The sequence below is a fragment of the Chrysochloris asiatica genome, unplaced genomic scaffold, assembly GCF_000296735.1.
Source record: "Chrysochloris asiatica unplaced genomic scaffold, ChrAsi1.0 scaffold00302, whole genome shotgun sequence".
Lineage (NCBI taxonomy): Eukaryota > Metazoa > Chordata > Mammalia > Afrosoricida > Chrysochloridae > Chrysochloris > Chrysochloris asiatica.
In genome coordinates this window covers 470,935-490,904 of record NW_006408820.1, presented here as the reverse complement: position 1 = coordinate 490,904, position 19,970 = coordinate 470,935, and the positions used below count along the sequence as shown (strand labels likewise).

The following is a 19,970-nucleotide window of genomic DNA, read 5'->3' as shown; positions in this document are numbered from 1 at the left end:
TGCTGAGAACCAGGGCAGGTGGGTTTTCATCTCCGGACCCTTCTGCCTTCTAATTAAAATGTTTGTTTCACAGCTGCATTGAGGAAGTTAGCTTATACAAGTCCCACACAAGAACAAGGAGGGGCAGACACTGGAATGAGTTGTGTTTACTGACAGGTTTGGGTTAAGCTGCAGAAAAAGCTAGATTTTCTGGTACTTTCTGGAGACAGACTGCTGGCGAGGCCCACAGGAAGGCCATTCTTCTGGGTCGCTGATGTTTCCGGACACATCAGACCACAAGTTTGGAGAATAAATCTACTGGTGACTTATACCTGTATGTGGAAACTTCAGGGACCAAATTATTTTAATCAATGTTCACTAACCAGAAAGTATGCCTCCTATACTTTGAATATCCAGCTGTAGATAAGCAGGGATTTGCCCCTGAAAGATGAACAAACTGGGACTTGAACCCTAGTATATCTAATTCCAGAATCACTAGGTGGTGCAAATAATTAGCATGCTTAGTGGCTAACCAAATGGTTGGTGGTTCAAGGTCACCCAGAGGAGCCTCAGAAGAAAGATCTGGCAATCTATGTCTGAAAAATAGGTCTTTCAAAACTCTATGGAACAAAGTTTTATTCTGACACACATGAGGTTGCCATGTGTTGGAATTGATTTGACAGCAACCGGCTTATATCTAATTCTAATGTTCAAAGCAGGTAGAGTGAATAGGACTTGAAAATCATGAGATAGCCTCCAAAGTAAAGGCCGCAGGGGTTGGGGGGGTATGTGGGACCATACCCCAAGGGACTTCCCCCTTTAAGTTTCTGACAATAAAGTGTAGTGTGATTCTGGGAAATGGTGCTGTAGGATAAGCACTGGACCTCAAGGTCTGTTTGAACCACGAGGCAGGTGGTTCAAACTCATTAGCTGCTCCTTGGAAATCCTATACAGGGTTGCTATGAGTCAGAACCAATTTGAAGGCACTTAACAACAACAACAACACAGAGTACGCAGAGGAGTTCACTTTATCAACTCTGAGAAGACTAAGAGCCACATGTAACTACACCTGGTTCTTCAGTCTCAGGCACTAAACAACAGCATCCAGCTGTGTGCAACCCTGTGGAATGCATTGCCATGATCCACCAGGGGGGCTCAGCGGGCAGTGTCTGTCGTCATGGACAACACAGATAAGACAGCCTCCTTATGACTCTCTTCGCCACAGCAGAGATGCTGGCTGGCCTCTCGCCCTTGGGTGTCTGTGACAGATGTGTTTCCTCTGCAGAGAGGTCTGGCCACAGTCACAGCCTGCCTGGGGAACGCCCAGCCTCACCCTCAGGCCTCAACACAGGACTGCCACCTCCCTGCAAGGTCCAACCTACGGTGTGCCTCCCCTGCCTGGGGTGCGAACTCAACTTTCTCAGAGCTTTCAATTACTGTGCTGAATCACATGAAGATAAACAACAGAGACAAGGTATCAAAGACAACCGCCTGCTCTTAGCTTTTGATGATGTGGGTTCTCTAAGAAGTATATTTAGATGTGGACTAAGAGGACTCCTGACCCACCCAGAATGCCTGGCTGACCATGTTCTCCTCAACCTCAGCACCTCTTACTTGGGAAAATCCCCAGGGGCACACAATGGAAGGCTGGAGTCTGGGGTGACCCTCCTTGCCAATCAGTTTGTCCAACTGGACCTCTGCTCACAGGCCCAAACTAGTCCAGGAGCAGAGCGGAGCTGGGCAGTGGTTTTCCAGGACCAGGCAAGATCACTGCCAATGTGCTCTCCTGAATGAGTGTAGAACCTTGAATCACACCCATTCCCTCCCACACTCAAGGGTAGGTGTCCTGCAGGGGAAGAAACGGCACTGTTCAGGCACACTCTCCGGCTTCAGCTGTCTGGCTGCCTCTCAGAAAGACCAATTAAACAAGCTGGACTCTCTCCTTCACCCAGGTGTTCTGTGAGCGGGGACTCCACACTGCCTCAATGAGAGACTTGCGGGTAGACCACAAGCAAAGGAGGTTCTTCCAGCTGTGGCTGCTGTCTGGAGGCCACTGTATAAACACAAGGGTCCAGTGTCCAGCACCTCACACTCTCATTAAAGCCACTTGGAACACACACCACAGGATCAAACCACAAACGGTAACTCCATTCCCGCCTTAGAGATTCTCCCACAGCAAATCAAGTCTGAAGTAAAAATCTTCATAGTCCAACGTTTTAGTTCTGACTAGTTTTTAACCTTTTGCTATTTTAAAGAGGTGTGGGTGGCATACACTCTTTATGGAAAAGCCATCAGTCAAAACACACATTTCTAAAACTGAGACTGTATAGAAAACCATGATGGTAAATAACAAGAACCATGATCTCGGGTGGTCCCTTAGGGCACTCCCCAATGTCAAGTGCAATGGCTCTGGGCCCTCCCAAGGTAGACGGGATTGGTCTTTAAGCATGAGAGAGGGTTACAGCTCAATGCGACAATCAAGTTTGATGAGCGGTGACCCAGAATCAGACACGAGATTTTGAACAGAGCCAGAAGTGCCTGGGAATTACTGGAGTAACTTGAACCTCCCCAGGACACTCTCCTGTTCTCACTTCTATTTAGCAAACCAAAGTGCAAGCAAGAGAAGCAAGGTCTCCATTCAAGCTGAGAGGATGTATGTGTGAGCTGGGGGAGGAACAATATGAGTTTTGTTTCATCAGGGTCAAGCTGGGCTTCCTGACCCCCTTATTTCTCCCTGGTTTGGAGGTTAAAAATCATGAGTGTATGCAATGCTCCTTTTGCAACACAACAATGTGATGCTCACACACAAACATAAACTTGCACTGCTTGAGAAAGATTCCAAGAATCACTTCTTGTAAAGCACAGGTAGGTCTGTGGCTCAGTAACCAGACTGTTAATGAAAAAGGTCTACGGTCGCCACCACTTCCTATGATGCCCTTAGTCTCAATGAATGAAGTGTGTCTGGAAAGTCTACACAGTGAAGATTTGCTGAATAAACAAATCTGTGTTGGAATAAATGCAGCCAGAATGCTCCTTAGAAGCCAGGATAGCAAAACTTTGTCTCTCATACTTTGGACATGTTATTAGGGGGACCAGGCCCTGGAGAAGTATATTGTTGTTATGTGCCGTGGAGTTGGTTCCAACTCATAGCAACCTGTACAGGGTTTCTAAGGCTGTAAATCTTTACGGGAGCAGAAAACCTCATGTTTCTCCCGTGGAACAGGTGGTAGTTTCGGACTGCTGACCCTGAGGTTAGCAGCTCAATTCGTAACCACTACTATACCAGAGCTCCATTATAGTTCATAAAATAGAGGGTCAGCGAACAAGAGGAAGACTCAGCAATTTGTAATAACACAATGGCAGGAACAATGGACTCAAACACAGTATCAATTATGAGGATGGCTCAGGACAGTATTTCTTTCTGTTATGCATCGGGTCGCTATGAGTCAGAACCAACTTAAGGGCCCCTAATGGTGCTGTGGGTTAATGCAATGAAGTACAAGGCTGGTTTGAACCGCAAGGTTGGCAGTTCAAGCTCACCAGTCGCTCCTTGGAAATTCTATACAGGGTCGCTCTGAGTCAGAACCAACTCAACAGCACTTAACAACAATATGCAAAGTAAGAAAACAGAATCTGAGGCTAAGAGCCTGGGGAGGTTGCAGGGGTTGTTATAAATCATTAGTTGCCAGTACTGCTTCTCAGTACTCCCACCCTTGTTCAATCTTTTCTCCTAAAGCCTGGGTTGCGCTATACAAGAGAACCAACTTAGTGGAAGCAACACACCTGGGAACTTCTGCTTTGTGCCCTTGGGAGCCCTGAGTTGCCATATCAGCAGCCCAGCTACCCTAATGAGGGAACCCAGAAGAGGGGTTGTGTGGGGAGCGAGAGAATCTCAGACTACAGCAGACTCAACAGGTGAGTGCAATCATACAATGATCACTGTCCAAACCACCAAAATAACCTTCCTGCAAGTACAGCCCAGTTTGTACAACTGTGAGGACTAAAGCAGTTGTATAAAGCTACTAAATTTTGAGGTGGTTGTTACAGAAGTTTTCTATGAGACATGGAAAGTAAATACAATAAAAAAGATTAGCTGTCTACGGTCACTAACCAAAGGATAACACCTAGTTTGTGGTATTAAGGACCAAGCTTTGTTGACTGAATGAATGAATGACAGACAGAGCTAGTGAATGAACCAAAGAGTACAAAGCCAGCCATCTCTGACAATCCTCTTCATTCTCTCTTTTCTAGGCCTGAAGTTGTGAGATTCATTGAGATAATGTATAAAAATAAAAGGAGCACCCAGGCTGCCCCATGGTCATTGGTGTTAGGTACTATTGAGTCAGCCCCTGGCTTTGTTGTTACCAACATTGAGCTTCCTCATCATGTCTTTCCATAAATTTAATTGATTTGATTCCTATGTATTTCATCTGGCAAGGCCCAAGTTTATAGTCACCATTTAGGTTATGATGGGAGTATTATGGCTTCATACAATAAGCACTGGACTGCAAACCACAAGGATCTCAGTGTGAGCCCACCAGCCACTCCCGCAAAGATTTAAAAGCCTTGGAAACCCTATATAGGGTTGCGGTGAGTTGGACCTGATTCAAAGGCACTTAACAGCAACAACAACAATTTATGTTGGTGAAAAAAAAAGATATTTGCAATGAATGTCATTATTCTTGCAAAATTCTATCATGTGGTCTCAAGGGTTATTTCTATCACCAAGGCCATATTGTTCAGTAGTTACTGAACATTCTTTGTTTCCAACTTTTTGTATTATAATCACCAGTGACGATCATTGCAGCTTGATTGAATTGACAGATCAACATCAGATGGAGAAACTGACAGAATTTTCCAATTTCTTTATCTTTGGCATTAGTAGTTGCTGGAGGAGTTTGTAGGGATTAACTGACGTTCCTCGAATTCCTTGTAAGCATATGGATATTATCTTATCGCGGACAACATTTTACTTCAGTGTGTATATATATAGATGTATATTTGTTTTTAAACTTTTTATTGTGAATTTGGGTAAGCTCAGAATAGATCTTGAAATGTTATTTCTGACGATGAATGTCATGCCTCTTTATCATTCCTCACATAATAAACCATAGGATTGTCTAATTCAAAACAGTCCACTGCAGCTTACTAATGCCTGGGTTATTGATCTTTATGTGTTCCATTTCATTTCAGATGACTTCCAATCTTTGTACATTCCACATTCAATTATTAATGGATGCTTGCAGCTGTTTCTTCCCATTTTTTAAGAAAACAGCTGCAAACATCAGCAAATGAAGGTCTCAAAGCTTTACCCTACATCCATGTCATTATGGTAAACTCTACTTTGAGGAGGCAGCTTGTCCCCAATGGTATTCTGAGTGTCTTCCAACTGGAGGGACTCATCTTTGGCATAAATCAAGACAATGATCTGCTTTTATACATAGGGTTTTCATTGGTCAGTTTGTTTACATGGATATCACCAGGTTCTTCTTCCTCGTCTGTCTTAGTCTGGAAGCTACACTGAAACTTGTCCACCATGAGTGATTATACTGGTATTTGAAATACTGGTGGCATAGCCACCATTGTGCAACAAACTGACAGGACATTGAGTACATGGTAAGCACTCAAAAAAGTCTTACACACTTGTTCATGCATTTTTAAAGCAGTCACTTTAATCAGAGGCAGTAAGGTGAAATGGTGATGTTCACACTGGAACCAGACAACCTGGATTCAAGTTCTGGGTCCCACAATGACAAACTTACATCCTTGGACAACTTTTCTGTGCCTCAATTTTTAATGAGTATCATGCTTCACTAGGTGGTTGTGAACATCACTTAGCCAAATTGTTAAGAATTTACTAAGTACCTGGCATGCAGTAAGGACTCTGTAATTGTTAGTTAAGCTTTTCAATGTTTCTTGTTTGTACATTTCAGATTCAGTTGGTTAATTACATGAGCTTCTGCGCTCCATATTCATATTATTTCCCCCTTTAAACATTTCAAAAGGGAGGCATTATTACTTAGTATAATAAGATGCTCATTTTCAGTTTCTTCGCTCCATTCTTCTGACTTTCTCATTTCTGACCACCACGTGCAATCACATTTCTAATGACTTACAAATCTTATGTGAAATCTTAAAGAAAGCTCAAAACTCTGTTTGAGAATGGAGTCAGGAAAAGTGCCCAGTGAGGAGTATGTGGGGCATTATAATTTAAATGTGCTGAGGCACCAGGGAGTCAGGCAAAGGATGGTGCTGGTGTCTGGTGAACCTTAACTATAAAATGGGGAGATCACTATACCACCTGCCCTGACCATTCCAGGGCCACAAATAAAATTAGACCAAGCCTAGGAAAAGTTCTTATAATCCAAAATCACTGTACAAAGGGGAGAATGCAGCATCATCTGTTTGTGGTACTTGACTTTCTACAACACCCTTTCCATTTCTGAAAGTTTTCATGTAAGCCCAGTCTTCCTGCCAACAAGTAGGGCCAGGTCAAGTACCCATATTGAGAGCACAGGAGAAGCACATTTTTCTTAAGAACCCCAAAATGCAGGCAGTCTTTTAACAACTATCAAAAATAGCTCAGTCAGTTCTGTTAAATCATTTCTGAAAACCAAAAAAAAAACTCATCAGAGGTCTGCACCTAAGCCAAATCAGTGGCTGTAAAGAAAAGATAGTACATGAAGGCAGAAACAGGAACAGCTTGTGGTTCCGGCCAGGGCTGATGAAGGCCTGCTCTTCTGATCCACCCCCCGCAAGGTTCTATGCCTCTCTGGAAGCCCCCTTCCCTCCTGTCTCTACACTTCACAAAGGATGCTTACAAGTTATATTTCTGGCTCAGTCACTCATCCAGCCACCACTGAGTCTAGACCAGATTTAGCCTGAGGGCCGGCGGGTGACCAAGACCATACAATGCCAGGAGGGCACAATGCCAAGCCTGGCCTGACTTTCACAGACTGGCTGTCCCATAGGCACCGACCCTGCCAGAGGGCTCCATTTGTGACGTCTTCTTTCCACCCCCATAACCCACCAGGGTCTCCATGTGAGGGACAAAGGGGCCTTATTAAAGGCAGGGAGAGGAGGAAAACCCACAACTCTAAAGAGGGGTGGAAAGGAAGGTACTGAGGGCCCCACACACTGGGAACAGACCACCATCTAGATATCCCAGGACCTAGGGTTGCTGGGCAGTTGTCAGTTGTGGTAAGAACCAAGAGGTATGCAAGAAGTCTGTGAGTCCAGCAGCACAAAAAGGCCTGCCACAGGATGGGGCCTGCCTATCTCACCCACTTCTGCCCCCTGCAGCAGAGCTACTGGTGAGATGCCAGGGCTGCTGCTAGCAGCATACCACAGGCATACTTTCCTGGGGCTGTTTTCTCTCCTCTCCCTGCCCTACCCTAATCGCCACGGAGACCATGTGAATCCAAAACCAAGTCCCTCAGTGGATCAGGAAGGGTGGCAGTTCCCTTGAACACTAAATCACGCAGTCATCAGGCAAGTGTTACAATGGGCAGATCAACTAGGCATAAGGGGAGAACAGAGTCCTGATCCCCCCAACATGGGAACCCAGGAGTCAGTCCTACTACCCGGATGACCCGGTCCCACTGCCACAGCTCCAGATTTACACGACCAAGACTGATGCTCAACAACAACCTGGCAATTGCCTGGTGTCTTGGCTACAAGTATGAGATTCTAAATACCACTCATCGCCATTGTGACCAGAACCAGATTTGTCTCCATCACCGTAACCGCTAGCCAAGACTACCCTTGAGACACTATTTCCCACTGGACTTTATCGGGACCACTGCCTGAAAGTCACTTGTCCTGGTGTATTCCCATGCCCTATTCACATGTATGTTCCAGTGCCTAAACCCACAGTGGTGTACAGGTCTTTGGTCTTCAAGTGCACTGTATGCTTGCTCCACAAGTTCTGAGATGAAGAGCTGTGAAGGCAGCCACCCTGTGTACCAGTGCCAGTTGTTGTCAAGTAGACTGGCTCATGGCAAACCCGTGTGTGCCAGAGCAGAACTGTACTCCACAGGGTTCTCAATGGCGGATTTCTTTGGAAGTACGATGCCACGCCTTTCTTCTGAGTTGCCTCTAGGTGGACTTGAACCACCCACTTTCAGTTCACAGATGCCTAATACAAAGTTTGCTGGACATTGTCCAACACACATTGTGGGGAAAGAAAGTTGTCTGAGATGACTAAGCATCAGTGAATTGCCTTCAGAATCCTGTGGGCATTTTCAAAGGACTCTGAACACCAGATATTGCTGCAAAAACCACAAATTCAAAACTGATTCCCTCTGTGGATCGGCAAGGGGAGCAGCTCCCTTGAAGATGAAACCATCTGGTCCTCAAATGGTACAAAAAGAGTCAGAGGAATAGAAGCTGGTACGTGCCAACACAGAGATGGTTTGGCAGTGTGACCCAGACTCCATCTCCTGGGTCCCAGCCAAAATTATGACAAAGACAACTGCTTCGATGCCCACTAAGATGTCCTTACCAATTTTGGCTGCTTTGCCTGTTACCACAGCAGTAATAGCTACAATTTACTAAGTGCTCATCATGTGCCACGCAGGTCACAGAAATGAGCATACAGTGCCTAAGGAGGCAGAAAAACCTACTGGAAAGGCAAAGGCTTTGATTTTAGATCTTCTAGATGATTCAGTGCTCAAGTGGAGTGTCAACTGTGTGTCAGGCTTAGTGCAGGGCACTGGATACAATGGGGAGAAAGATACAGCGCTTTCTTTAGGGAGCTCATCATTTGTATAGGAAAAGAGATAAAAAAAACTAGACCAGTAAATACAAAGCTGGAGATGCTACAATGGAGGTACTTACAGACACAGCTTCCTGACATCTGGGGGTGAATCCTAAACAAAGTGAGCCATACTACTGTATGCAAATAACTATATCCCACAAACTCCAGTTTGTGTAACATTATCTACTGAAAGGTTTTATGAAGACTAAGTAAAACACTCTATACCTGGTGGATGAAGCAGTCAAGAAATCAAACTACATTAGGAAAATCTGCTGCACAAGACCTCATTAAAGTGTTCAAGAGCAAAGATGTCAGTTTGACGACTAAAGTGTGCCTGACCCAAGCCATGGTACTTTCAATAACTTCATACGCATGTGAAAGTTGGACAGGGAATAAGGAAGACCATAGAAGAATTGATGCACTTGAGTTATGGTGTTGGAGGAGAATATTAAAAGTACCACAGATGCCAGAAGAATAAATAAATCTGTGTTGGAAGAAGTGCAGCCAGAATGCTCCCTGGAAGCCAGGATGGCCAGATTTCGTCTCTCTTATTTTAGACATATTACCAGGAGTGATGGTCCTTGGAGAAGGATATCATGTTTGATAAAGTGGAGGGCTGGAGAAAATGAGGAAGGCCCCCCAACAAGATGGATTGACACAGTGGCAGCAGCGATGGGCTCCAACATAGCAACGATTTTGAGGACCGGTCAGTGTTTCATTCTGTTGTGCCTAGGGTTGCTATGAGTCAGTACTAACTTGATGGCACCCAACAACAACAACAAAAATGTACCTGGTGTAGTGCTGTAGGATTAGCACTGGACTGTGAACCACAAGATCAGCATACAGTTCAACATATGAGTTGAACTGATTCAACAACACTTAACAACACCATACCAAGTTCTTACCCTTAGGGTAAATTAGAATAAAATTAATCAAAAGATAATGAGACTTATGCATATATTTAAAGTATGACATCCCAATTTGATCACTATCCTTTCCTCATGCATACATTTTAAAACTAACCCCTTGGCCTATCTGATCTCTAATGTGCACTAAATTCTATATTGGAGGGTCACTAAGATGACTATATAATTTATTGGCCAAACCAGGTAACCTCTAAGAGTAGAAAAAAACAGGACAATTAAGAATTACATTGAGATACCAGATGTGCCATTTAGCGCAAAATGAGCTGCTGATCATCTTATCCATCACCCACAGGTCAATTTCAGGGGCAAGATGAGCAGTCATCACTATGGATTCATTCTCCATCAATGTTGGGAGCTGCCAACAACTCTAAGAACCTGCAAAACCCCAATGTGCATGAAAGCCAGTACACGCAATCCCACTCCGAGGTTAGGAGAGTGAGGACCCAAGACTGTGTACCCTGCAGGCATCTTCCTTTCCTCTCCAGACACACACACAGTTCCTCCCAGAACCAGAAGAGAGACTCCATGTGGTTCCAACACACAGCATCTGCCATCACCTCCATGTGGTAAGGACTTGTTTTCTTCTTGAGAGGCACGAGTGGCCCTGCTCCCCAGCCCCCGAGGGTCTTCCCTTACCTCAGGTGTCCCAGGCTGTAAAATCGGGACTCGCCGTCGGTGGAGCGGACCACCTGCAGTGTGAACATGGGCTGCAGTTGCCTGAGCTCCAGCAGGACGATGGCCAGGTAGTGGATGAAGAGGAGGGCGTCCACAAGAGACACTGCATATTGCACAATGCCCTGGTAGTTTCGGTCCCGAGAGTCCAAAATGCGGACCCCATAGAAAAGCCAATAGGAAATGACAAACAGAAAAATAAGAACCATGAGGAGGGCCCGGAACACAAACACCCGCGGCACATCAGCTCTCTGCTTGCGGAAAAAGAGCGCCCAGGTTCCGATGAGCAGAATGAGGAGTTTGAAAGCCACAGAAATGAAGAGTCCCTCACAAATCGTCCCACAAGGCTCCAGCTCCTCCCTCCACAGGATCGGGGGTAACAGGATGAAGGCAATGGGGGTGAGGAAAACTAGAAGTCCAAGAAAGGCAGCGATGGTGAGGCCCAAGTAGCGTTTACAATCCAGCCCCACACTGTCCTCCATGTCCTTGCTGATTCTGGCAATGTCCTCCTGCGATATACTGTGCTCTGAGGTGCCTGTGATGGCCGTGGTGGTCTCTCCCCAGTTGTCATCCTGATGGGAAGAAAACAGTGAGGATGAAGAGCAACTCGTCACACAGGTCATTTGTAAGATCCCCAAGGCAAGGAAAACGTGGAGGGCCTGCCTCGTTTTACCAACTCACATTGGGTTTGCTTGAGAATGAAGTTCAATTCTTTCAATAGAAGACATAGTTTTAACTTTAACAATATTGAAATATTTCAAAATGGATTATATTTCTATCTGCTCAAACAGAGAATCCTTCAGTCACCCTCTTTGCTTGTTTGTTTTGGTAATGTATTACTCATGAGTAGATATGGTACCAAAGGATAAGCATTCAACCTCAAGGTCCGTTTGAACCACTCACCAGCCATTCCTAACCCTGTCACTCCTAACCCTTTACAGGGTCGTTATGAGTTGGAACTGACGCAAGGGCACTCAACAACAACAACATCTACTATAAAGCTGATTACCAACTTACCATGTTGAAATCCCCAAAGAAGCTCAGAGGGACCTGGAGCTATTTGAACTGCAATCAACAATCCTATTGTTAGGCTAACCATGTGAGAAATTCAACCATAGATTAAGAAGAAAACTCTGTTTTCTTGTCTGGGTCTTAAAAAGGGTAACAAAGTCCAAGTTCTGTAAGTGGGAAATCTTCTACTTACAATTAACCCGCATTGTTTGTAGCTTTTGTATTTTTTAATCCACCTTCTCTCTAAAATGTATTTATAAACTACAAATCAATATTCAAGGCTCCTTCACAATCATCTGTGGTGGTGGTGGCTGAGTGCCGTGGAGTCAGTTCCGACCCATAGCGACCCTATACAGGGTTTCCAAGGCTCTAAATCTTTATGGGAACAGCTGGTAGTTTTGAACTGTTAAACTTGTGGTTCGCAACCCGATTCGTAACCACTACACTACCAGAACTCCTTATAGTCATCTGTACAACAGCAAAAATTTTGACTGGGTCAATCACACGTTCTCAGCTGAGGTCAAGCAGGCAACAGACAACTCTGCCTTTTTGCTTCAGCTTTCAATTAATGTTTAGTTGACATTAATTTTTTTACTTACTTCCACGTGTTTTGTTTTTCTTTTGCTGGTGGAGGTGTTTTGCTGTTTAAAATGGTCCCCAACCATACTGATTAAGTGCTATCTAGTGCCCTTCAGCACAAGAAGGCTGCATTGTGCCTGTTTAAAGAAAATGCATGTGCTAAATAAGGCTTGCTTGGGCATGAGTTATAGTGCTGATGGCGTTAGGTTTCATGTTAATGAATCAATAATATATATTAAATCAGGTGCCTTTCAGCATAAATGCACATAAAACAAGGTTATGTATTGATTAGTTGATGAAAATGTTATGACCACAAGCTTGCAAGCACCTCACCCTGTATTTCCCCTCTGAGTGTGTGTTAATTTAGTGTTCACAGCAGCTTTACAGAACTTAACTAAGAAGAATAAGAATCAACTGTGTTAAGTAATAGTCTACCTGCCAACAGTCCACACAGTGTCCTAGGGGCTCTGTGAACAGAGTCGTTACAAGTTAGGTGCTGACCTCAAGATCAGCAGTTCGAAATTACCAGCTGTTCCGTGGAAGAAAGATGAAGCTTTCTGCTCCCATAAAGATTTATAGCCTTGGAAACTCTATACAGGGTCACTGTGAGTTGGAACCAATTCCACAGTACATTGCCACCACCACCACACAGTATCCTGGTGTGGCTCTATGGGTTAATGCGCTGGACCGCATTTGGTTTGAATTGCATGGTCAGTGGTCCTAACCCACCAGCCACTCCCTATGCAGCGTCACTATGGGTTGAACCAACTTGACGGCACTTAACAACAACAACACAATGTCAAGACCCACTTACAAAGTATCAATATCACTCTGTAACAGCATTTCTCATTGGTCAGGCTAAGAGAATTAAAATACCTATGACCAAAATAGTTTGAAAATTCCTCCCCAAACACATGTTCTCATGGCAAACTAAACATCCAGGACACAGAAATAGCCAAGATCATTATACTGTGTCACGTGTCTGTGTTTTCTCTCTGTAAGTCAGAACTGACCCATTGGCCCAACAACAAATAGTTTCTAATTGGAATAATCAGTCTATTTGTTTGCAACTACTAGGATATGAAACCATTTTGTTATTTCACTGGTAATTATGACTATTCCGAATCAACAATAGAGCAACAAGGAAGTAAAATGTCACATGGGGCCCACAGAGGTTATGCCTCAGAGATTTATATATATGATTTAACTTGGAAAAAATAATCAATCAAGATGCAATGACAAGTTGGGTGAAATTAATGAACAGGATACCAAGTTAGAAAAACCTGAATTTCTAACTGGTTAATACCTGAATCAGAAAGATAGAAATCTCTTAGAATAATCCTCACATCTAAGAATAATCAAAATAAGATTTTTAAAACGTACAGCCTGTGGCAAGAGATGTTAGTAGTGGTGAAGGTCTGAACCTGTGAATCTGAACTTGGCAAGTCAAGAGAGCCACATACCAAGGAAGAAGTTGCTATCTAAGACAAGAGTCAGAAGTAACTAGGACTCTCCTCACTCTGGAAAATGGCCTGGCCGTTTCATACAAAATTAAATATACACTTCTCTGTATGTGGTATACGCGTACAATGGAATACAACTCACTAAAAATAAAGGCAGAACTGCTGATATTCACCAAAACATGGACAAAACTTGAAATGATTATGCAGAGGGAGAAAAAGTGAAAACAAAAGGATGTAATTCCAACCGACCATATTAAATACCAAAACAGGCAAAACGAAATCTACAGTGATAGAAATCAACACAGGAATTGCCTTGGAGGGATAAAGGTAGGGGCAGGATTGGCTAGGAAGAGCATAAGAAAAGTTTATGGAATGACAGAAATATGTATCTTGGTTAAGGGTGTGGAAATACGTATCTTGGTAAGGGTGTGGGAATGTGTGTATGAATTTCTTAAAACTCATCCAACTGTACTTTTCTGATCTCGGTTCATTTCTTCATATGTAAATGTAGTTCAATTTAAAAAGAAAAGAAAAGAATTAAGGGAAGGTTAAAACCACAAACACACAGATGGTTTTAAAATAAGGTGCATTATTAGTTCCAGACCATAGAAAATAACTTACTTTCTAACAGTTTGAAGGCAAGTACTGGATTTCATGTTTTATACTGTGCCTAGCATTCAATTGATTATCAAAGTTAAAATCATTATTATTAGTATTTTATGGTCACTTTTTGTGACCATGATACTATACTGTTCTGATCTAGTCATTCATCCACCCTTTTTACCTGCATACAGAGCTGCTAACTAACTAAATCCTCTGATCATTTTAAGAATGTGTGCACATTTGTGCCTAAAAATTTAGATGTCCAAATGGTTCTCTAAAGCTTGATGCTCCTCTTAGAAGAGAAAGGGTCCTCTAATCCTATATCCCCTGGGTTTTTGATGAAGCAACTAATGCCTGCAAAGGTTGTGATTGCTCAAGGTCACCCGCTCCTCATAAGTACAGATGTTCAATGCTTTTCCCATCACATCTTCCTGGAGTAAACAAGAATAGCTCCCAGTGCAAGCTTCCCAGTGAGCTACAACTTACACAGGCTGCAAAGAAAGAAAAAAAGAAAACGTCTTTGCAGTGGCCAACAGCACTTCTGAATTCACATCTAAAAGGAAACTGACTTCCTAAAGCAAGGTTAGTGGTTCAATCTCACCAGCTGCTCTTCGGAAACCCTATACTGGGTTGCTTTGGGTTGCAACCAACTCAACAGCACTTACCAACAGTAACAAAAAAGCATTTATTGGTGATCCAAACACAATCCTAGAATTGGTCACATTCATCTACCATCACTCCATTCATCACCCAGGCAGACACTGCAACAGTGCTGAAAGCATGTGCTCATCACTGAATAAAGCCCACACTCAACCCAAAATTGAAGCTCTGGATCCCAGCAACATCTTGTAGACTCTAAGTAATTCACACTTCAGTCCATATTTCCACTTGAAAAGGCTTATCTGTGTGTACCTCCAGCGGTGCACAGGTACATGCTGATACCTATATCTTTACAGCTGTGCGTGCATACACTGCTTTGCTTATTTAGGGACAAGGCTGGACATGTATATATTTCAGGAACTACAGAGGGTGTGCAAACATGTTTCTGAGTATAGCTCAGATGTTTATTTAAATCTAGTGGGCTGCCAGCCAGTTGAGAATGTGAAAAGAACCCACACAGTGTTGCGTGTTTTTTTGTTTTTTTGTTGAATTATTAAACTTCCAATATTTACAAGTTAGGTGATTTCACCTACGATTCTATTCCAACTTTTCTTAAATATAGCAAAACCTGGTCATATTGAACCTGGATTCCTGAGTGGTACCAAGTGTCGGGAGCTAAGGAACCACACTGGTCCTTTAACTAGGAAATGGAGTCTCCAGTCTGCATAGACCACATCACTCTGCACCACAGCCCTTGTTGTCAAGTGCTAAGTGACATCAAGGAGGTTCCGACACATACCCAGAGGTTTCCAAGGCTATAACTCTTGGCAGAGCAGAAAGCCTCACCTTTATTCCTTGGAGCGGCTGGTGGATTTGACCCGGTGACCTCCAGTCCAGATTTATCCTACAGAGCCAACGTGCTCTCCAACACACCCCTGGTGGTGGTGATGGTGGTGGTGGTGTGCCATGGAGTGTCATGGAGTTGGTTCTGACTCATAGTGACCCGTGTATAGCCTGGTTCCCGAGGCTATAATTCTTTACAGGAGCCGAGAGGCTCATCTTTCTCCCGCAGAATGGCTGGCAGTTTTGAAATGCTGACCATGAGGTTAGCAGTCGACTCATAATCACTATGCTATCAGACCTCCTTCCAACACACCCCTGGTGGGGGTGGCGGTGGTGTGCCGGGGAGTTGGTTCTGACTCATAAGTGACCCTGTATGGGGCTTCCGAGGCTGTAAATCTTTATGAGAGTAGAAAGATGAGGCCATCTTTCTCCCATGGAACGGTTGGTAGTTTCGAACACTGACCGTGAGATTAGCAACCCACCTTGAAACCACTATACTACCAGAGCTCCTTAACATATCCCTAACAGACTATTATTCACCTTCAAGCCTGCCTGTTATATTTTTTTCCTCTTTTTTATCCAGGGCTTATTCCTTTATTTGTGTTTCCATTACTAATAGGTTGGCGCTTCAAATCCACCCAGAGGTATCTCAGAAGAAATGCCTGGGGATTTGCTTCCAAATGGCCACAACCTTGAAACCTTTATGGAGTGGATTTGCGCATACGGGGCTCTCCATGAGTCAGAATCAACTTGATGGCAACTGATTTTTTTCTTTTTTTTTTTTAACTAAGCATTTGAGTATACAGTTCCTGACTTATTTCTTACAAATATTAGTGGTGTTCAGTCTAGGGCATCCAAACACTTTCTTTTGTTTCCCAGTACTGATTTAGGTTCTTCAGAGAGGGAGTTTCTTTCCTTCTCTTACACTGTTATATTTTGGAATGAGTCTTCAGAGACTTTAGCCTGTAACTTTTCCCTTCCCTGTCCTGTCATCAACTTGGCTGGCTTCTTTCCAACACCATTCAAAGTGAACCAACCAATTACACTTCAGAAGAATCTCCAAGTAAGCCAATGGCAGCACAGTGTCCTTAGACTAACAAGAAACCATGGGACGAGGATAAACTAATTTACATGCTACAAAAACAAAGATTAAAAACCCAAGAGAACCTATGGCAACACAACTTAGGAAAACATTTACTGAAAGGAGCCTTGGTCAAGTGGCAGTATGCTTCCAGAATGCTTTGATCCATACCTGAACTTCCTCTGTCCGAGTGGAATCATTTGCCAACAGGGGCTCTCCAGTGGGAGCTTGGATGGTGACAGATTTTTCTGAACCCCTGCCATCTTTACTCCGGGGTGATTTGTGTCTCTCTCTGTTTCTCTCCCTGAGGGGTGGCAGAGGAAAAAAAGATAAAACAGCTGGCACATTTAGGTCATGCTAATTTAACTCTGGTTCATTAACATGTAACCGATTTCAGTTTGAATTCTTGAAAATCTTACAAGTCCAGGCACACATGCATGTTCATATACACACAGAGACCCATCCCCTAGGGTAAGGCGAGTAAGCTGATGTTATTCCTTACTTTGTTTTTCCCTCTTGCCATTTCATTCCAAGACCCAAAACAAACCCTGTCACTCCTCCTCTATCTACAGTGCTATTTTATCAAAGCCTAAAATTTTGAATATTATAATTTCTGTAGCTAAGACACATTTCATTGTAAAAAAAAAATTAATTAAAAACAAAAAAAATGACTGACTTGATCGGGTTATCATTTGCCTAAACTGATTTTTCTAGGACTTTTTCCACGAGGACAATGCTTAACAGAGAAATTTAGCTTGGATTTTCCCCCTAAGAAATCTGGGGCACATTGTTACCCTACACTTTTGGACAAGAAAAAAAGAAAGGAAATTTTAAACCAGCACAACGAATTGTTTACTTTTTGTTCCCACAAATTCAAAGCTGGCAGTCATTCCCATAGGGGTCTAGCTGAACTGAAGAGACCCACAGGAACAATAAAGGAAGGACAATGACCCTGTGTGTGTGTGTGTGTGTGTGTGTGTGTGTGTGTGTGTGTATTCATGCCTCCTAAGGAAAGCAGGCTACTGCATCATTTTACCCCAGATGAACTTCCTGGGTGGTCTTTCAGGGTGCACCCTGCTATGTGTCAATCTTGCAGTTAGAAAAGCAATCAATAAATCACTGTGGCAAAACCTAGAGGTCACAACCTAGGCAGTAAACACCTATGGAAACAGGCATTCCTGTCCCCAGCTGCTAAGAGTAAGCCCAGGAGCCCCCATGGTATGCACCCACCCACTACTGCTGAGTCATTCCAACTTGTAGAGATTCTACAGGGCAGAGCAGAGCTGCTGGTTTCTAAGACAGTAAATCCAAATAGAAGCACATTGCCTTGTCTTTCCACTGCAGAGCAGCTGGGGAATTCGAATCACTGACCTTTCACTTAGCAGCCCAATGCTTAACCCACAGCACCACCTTGGTGATTAAGAGTCAATAAAGTGCCCTCAGTCTCCTGTCCCCACCAGTTGCCTTTACATCAGACTTCCTTCCTACAATCACTGGCTCTCATTCCCAAGGTTTCCTAGGCAGGATAATAGTAGCATTATGGATACAGACTTTGGAGACAAATAATCAGATCTCAGCTTTGTCCCACTAAATATTTAGCCTAGCACAGTTATTCGATCTCTGAAAACTTCCGTTTCCTCATCTGTGAAATGGGGACAATACTTTCCACACAGATAATGTACGTTATGCTCTGGTAGCACACTAGTTACGAATTGGGCTGTGAACCTCAAGGTCAGCAGTTTGAAATTACCAGCTGTTCCACGGGAGAAAGATGGCTTTCTGCTCCCGTAAAGATTTACAGCTTTGGAAACCCTGAGCAGGGTCGCTATGAGTCGGAACCGACTCCACGGCACATAACCACCAAGAGTACCTGGTATGGCACTTTAAGATAAGCATTAGGCCACAAAGTCTGTTTGAACTGAAAGGTCGGCGGTTCAAACTCATCAGCCACTGTTCGGGAACCTTATACAGGGACAATATGAGTGGAAGCTGACTCTCGATGGCACTAAACAACAACAGTTAAGCACTCATTTACTAAATGAAAGGTTGATGGCTGAAATCCATTCAGCAGAACCTCAGAAGACTGACTTGGCAATCTGCTTCTGAAAGGTCACAGCCGTGAAAACTTTAGACAGCAGTTCTATTCTGCACATGTGGGGTCACCATGAATTGGAGCTGACTCGATGGCAACGTAACACCAGCGCTATACCAAAGACAAACTGGAAGATTTTTACAACATGAATATTCCTACTGCTTACCCTACACCCTACACCTAACAAAGTATCACAGCATAAAGATGCCTCTGACGCTACTGTGAGGCGTCACGATCGGACCATGACCTCACAGAGCACTAAAGCTATGTGCTCAAATATAATTGCTTCCAAAGGCGCCTACTGTGAGAAACTATTTGGGAGCAATTTCCCACTGCTTGGTCAGGCTCTCGGATGAGTAGGAGATTCAGTCAAGGATCACTGTTCCAGCAGTGGTTGTAGATTTGTTAGTCAGATAGTGTAGGCAAGTGTTGCCTTTTATCTTACTCGATTTCTCCTCTCCCCAACTTCTCAACCATGATCATTCTCTCTGCCATCAGCTAAGTCACATGCTCATGAACCCATCTATTTATTCTCTAGTCCGACAGGGTCAAATCCTGTGAGAGCAAAAATTCCACAGGAAATCACAATTCTTTCACTGAGTGCCAATCCATCAAGCTTGAAAACTACCAGGGCAGGATTGCAGGTGGGGAGGCCCCCCAGGGCTCGACAGAGCCCCTCCAAAGCCAAACAACCCCCAACTCCCACCCCCAGAACCAACTCTTAAAGGGCTAATAGCAACCAAATACAAAACAGTTGTCGTGTATGGTAATTTTCCTGCAGACATTCAAAGCAAACCAGATAAGACCTTTTATCTGATAGTTCAGTATTTCTCACCCACCCAAGATTGAAATACAAACCAGTGCTTCCCAAACCTAACTGTGCAAGAAAAAAACCAACCAAGTGTGTGTGTGTGGTGAGGGCTGGGGTGGGGTGGGGGGAGTGGTTGGGTATTATGTACAGATTCACTGGTTGGCCCCAATGCCAAAACATTAAATCTAGAAGGGAGACAGTTGTTGTTGTTGTTGTTAAGTGCTGTCAAGTCAATTCTGACCCACAGCGACCCTGTATAGGGTTTCCAAGGAGTAGCTAGTGAGCTTGAACCACTGACCTTGTAGTTCAAATGACTTTGCCGTCTGACACATCAGCCCACAGTGTCACACCAGTTGTTGTTGTTGTTAAGTGCCATCGAGTTGTATCCAACCCATAGCAACCCTGTATAGGGTTTCCAAGGAGCAGCTGGTGACCTTGAACCACCAACTTTGTAGTTCAAACGGCTTTGCAGTCTGGCGCATTAACCCACAGCGCCATACCAGGAGTCTACACCAATAGGAATCTACAATTTCACCAGTACCCCAGGTGATT

General features: G+C 43.8%; 1 protein-coding gene across 2 annotated transcripts in view; it reads right to left on the bottom strand.

Annotated features, from left to right (window-relative positions):
* The window catches only part of VANGL1 (VANGL planar cell polarity protein 1), a 46,812-nt gene that overhangs the window by 18,516 nt on the left and 8,326 nt on the right, over positions 1-19,970 (bottom strand). Inside the window, exons 2-3 of one of the 2 annotated variants that reach the window (XM_006874794.1) lie at positions 16,687-16,819; positions 10,300-10,907 (exon numbers count right to left, since the gene is read on the bottom strand). In XM_006874794.1, coding sequence (XP_006874856.1) covers positions 10,300-10,907; positions 16,687-16,819 — 741 coding nt within the window. The remainder of the gene's footprint in view (positions 1-10,299; positions 10,908-16,686; positions 16,820-19,970) is intronic. The other variant, XM_006874795.1, reaches the window with a different exon arrangement.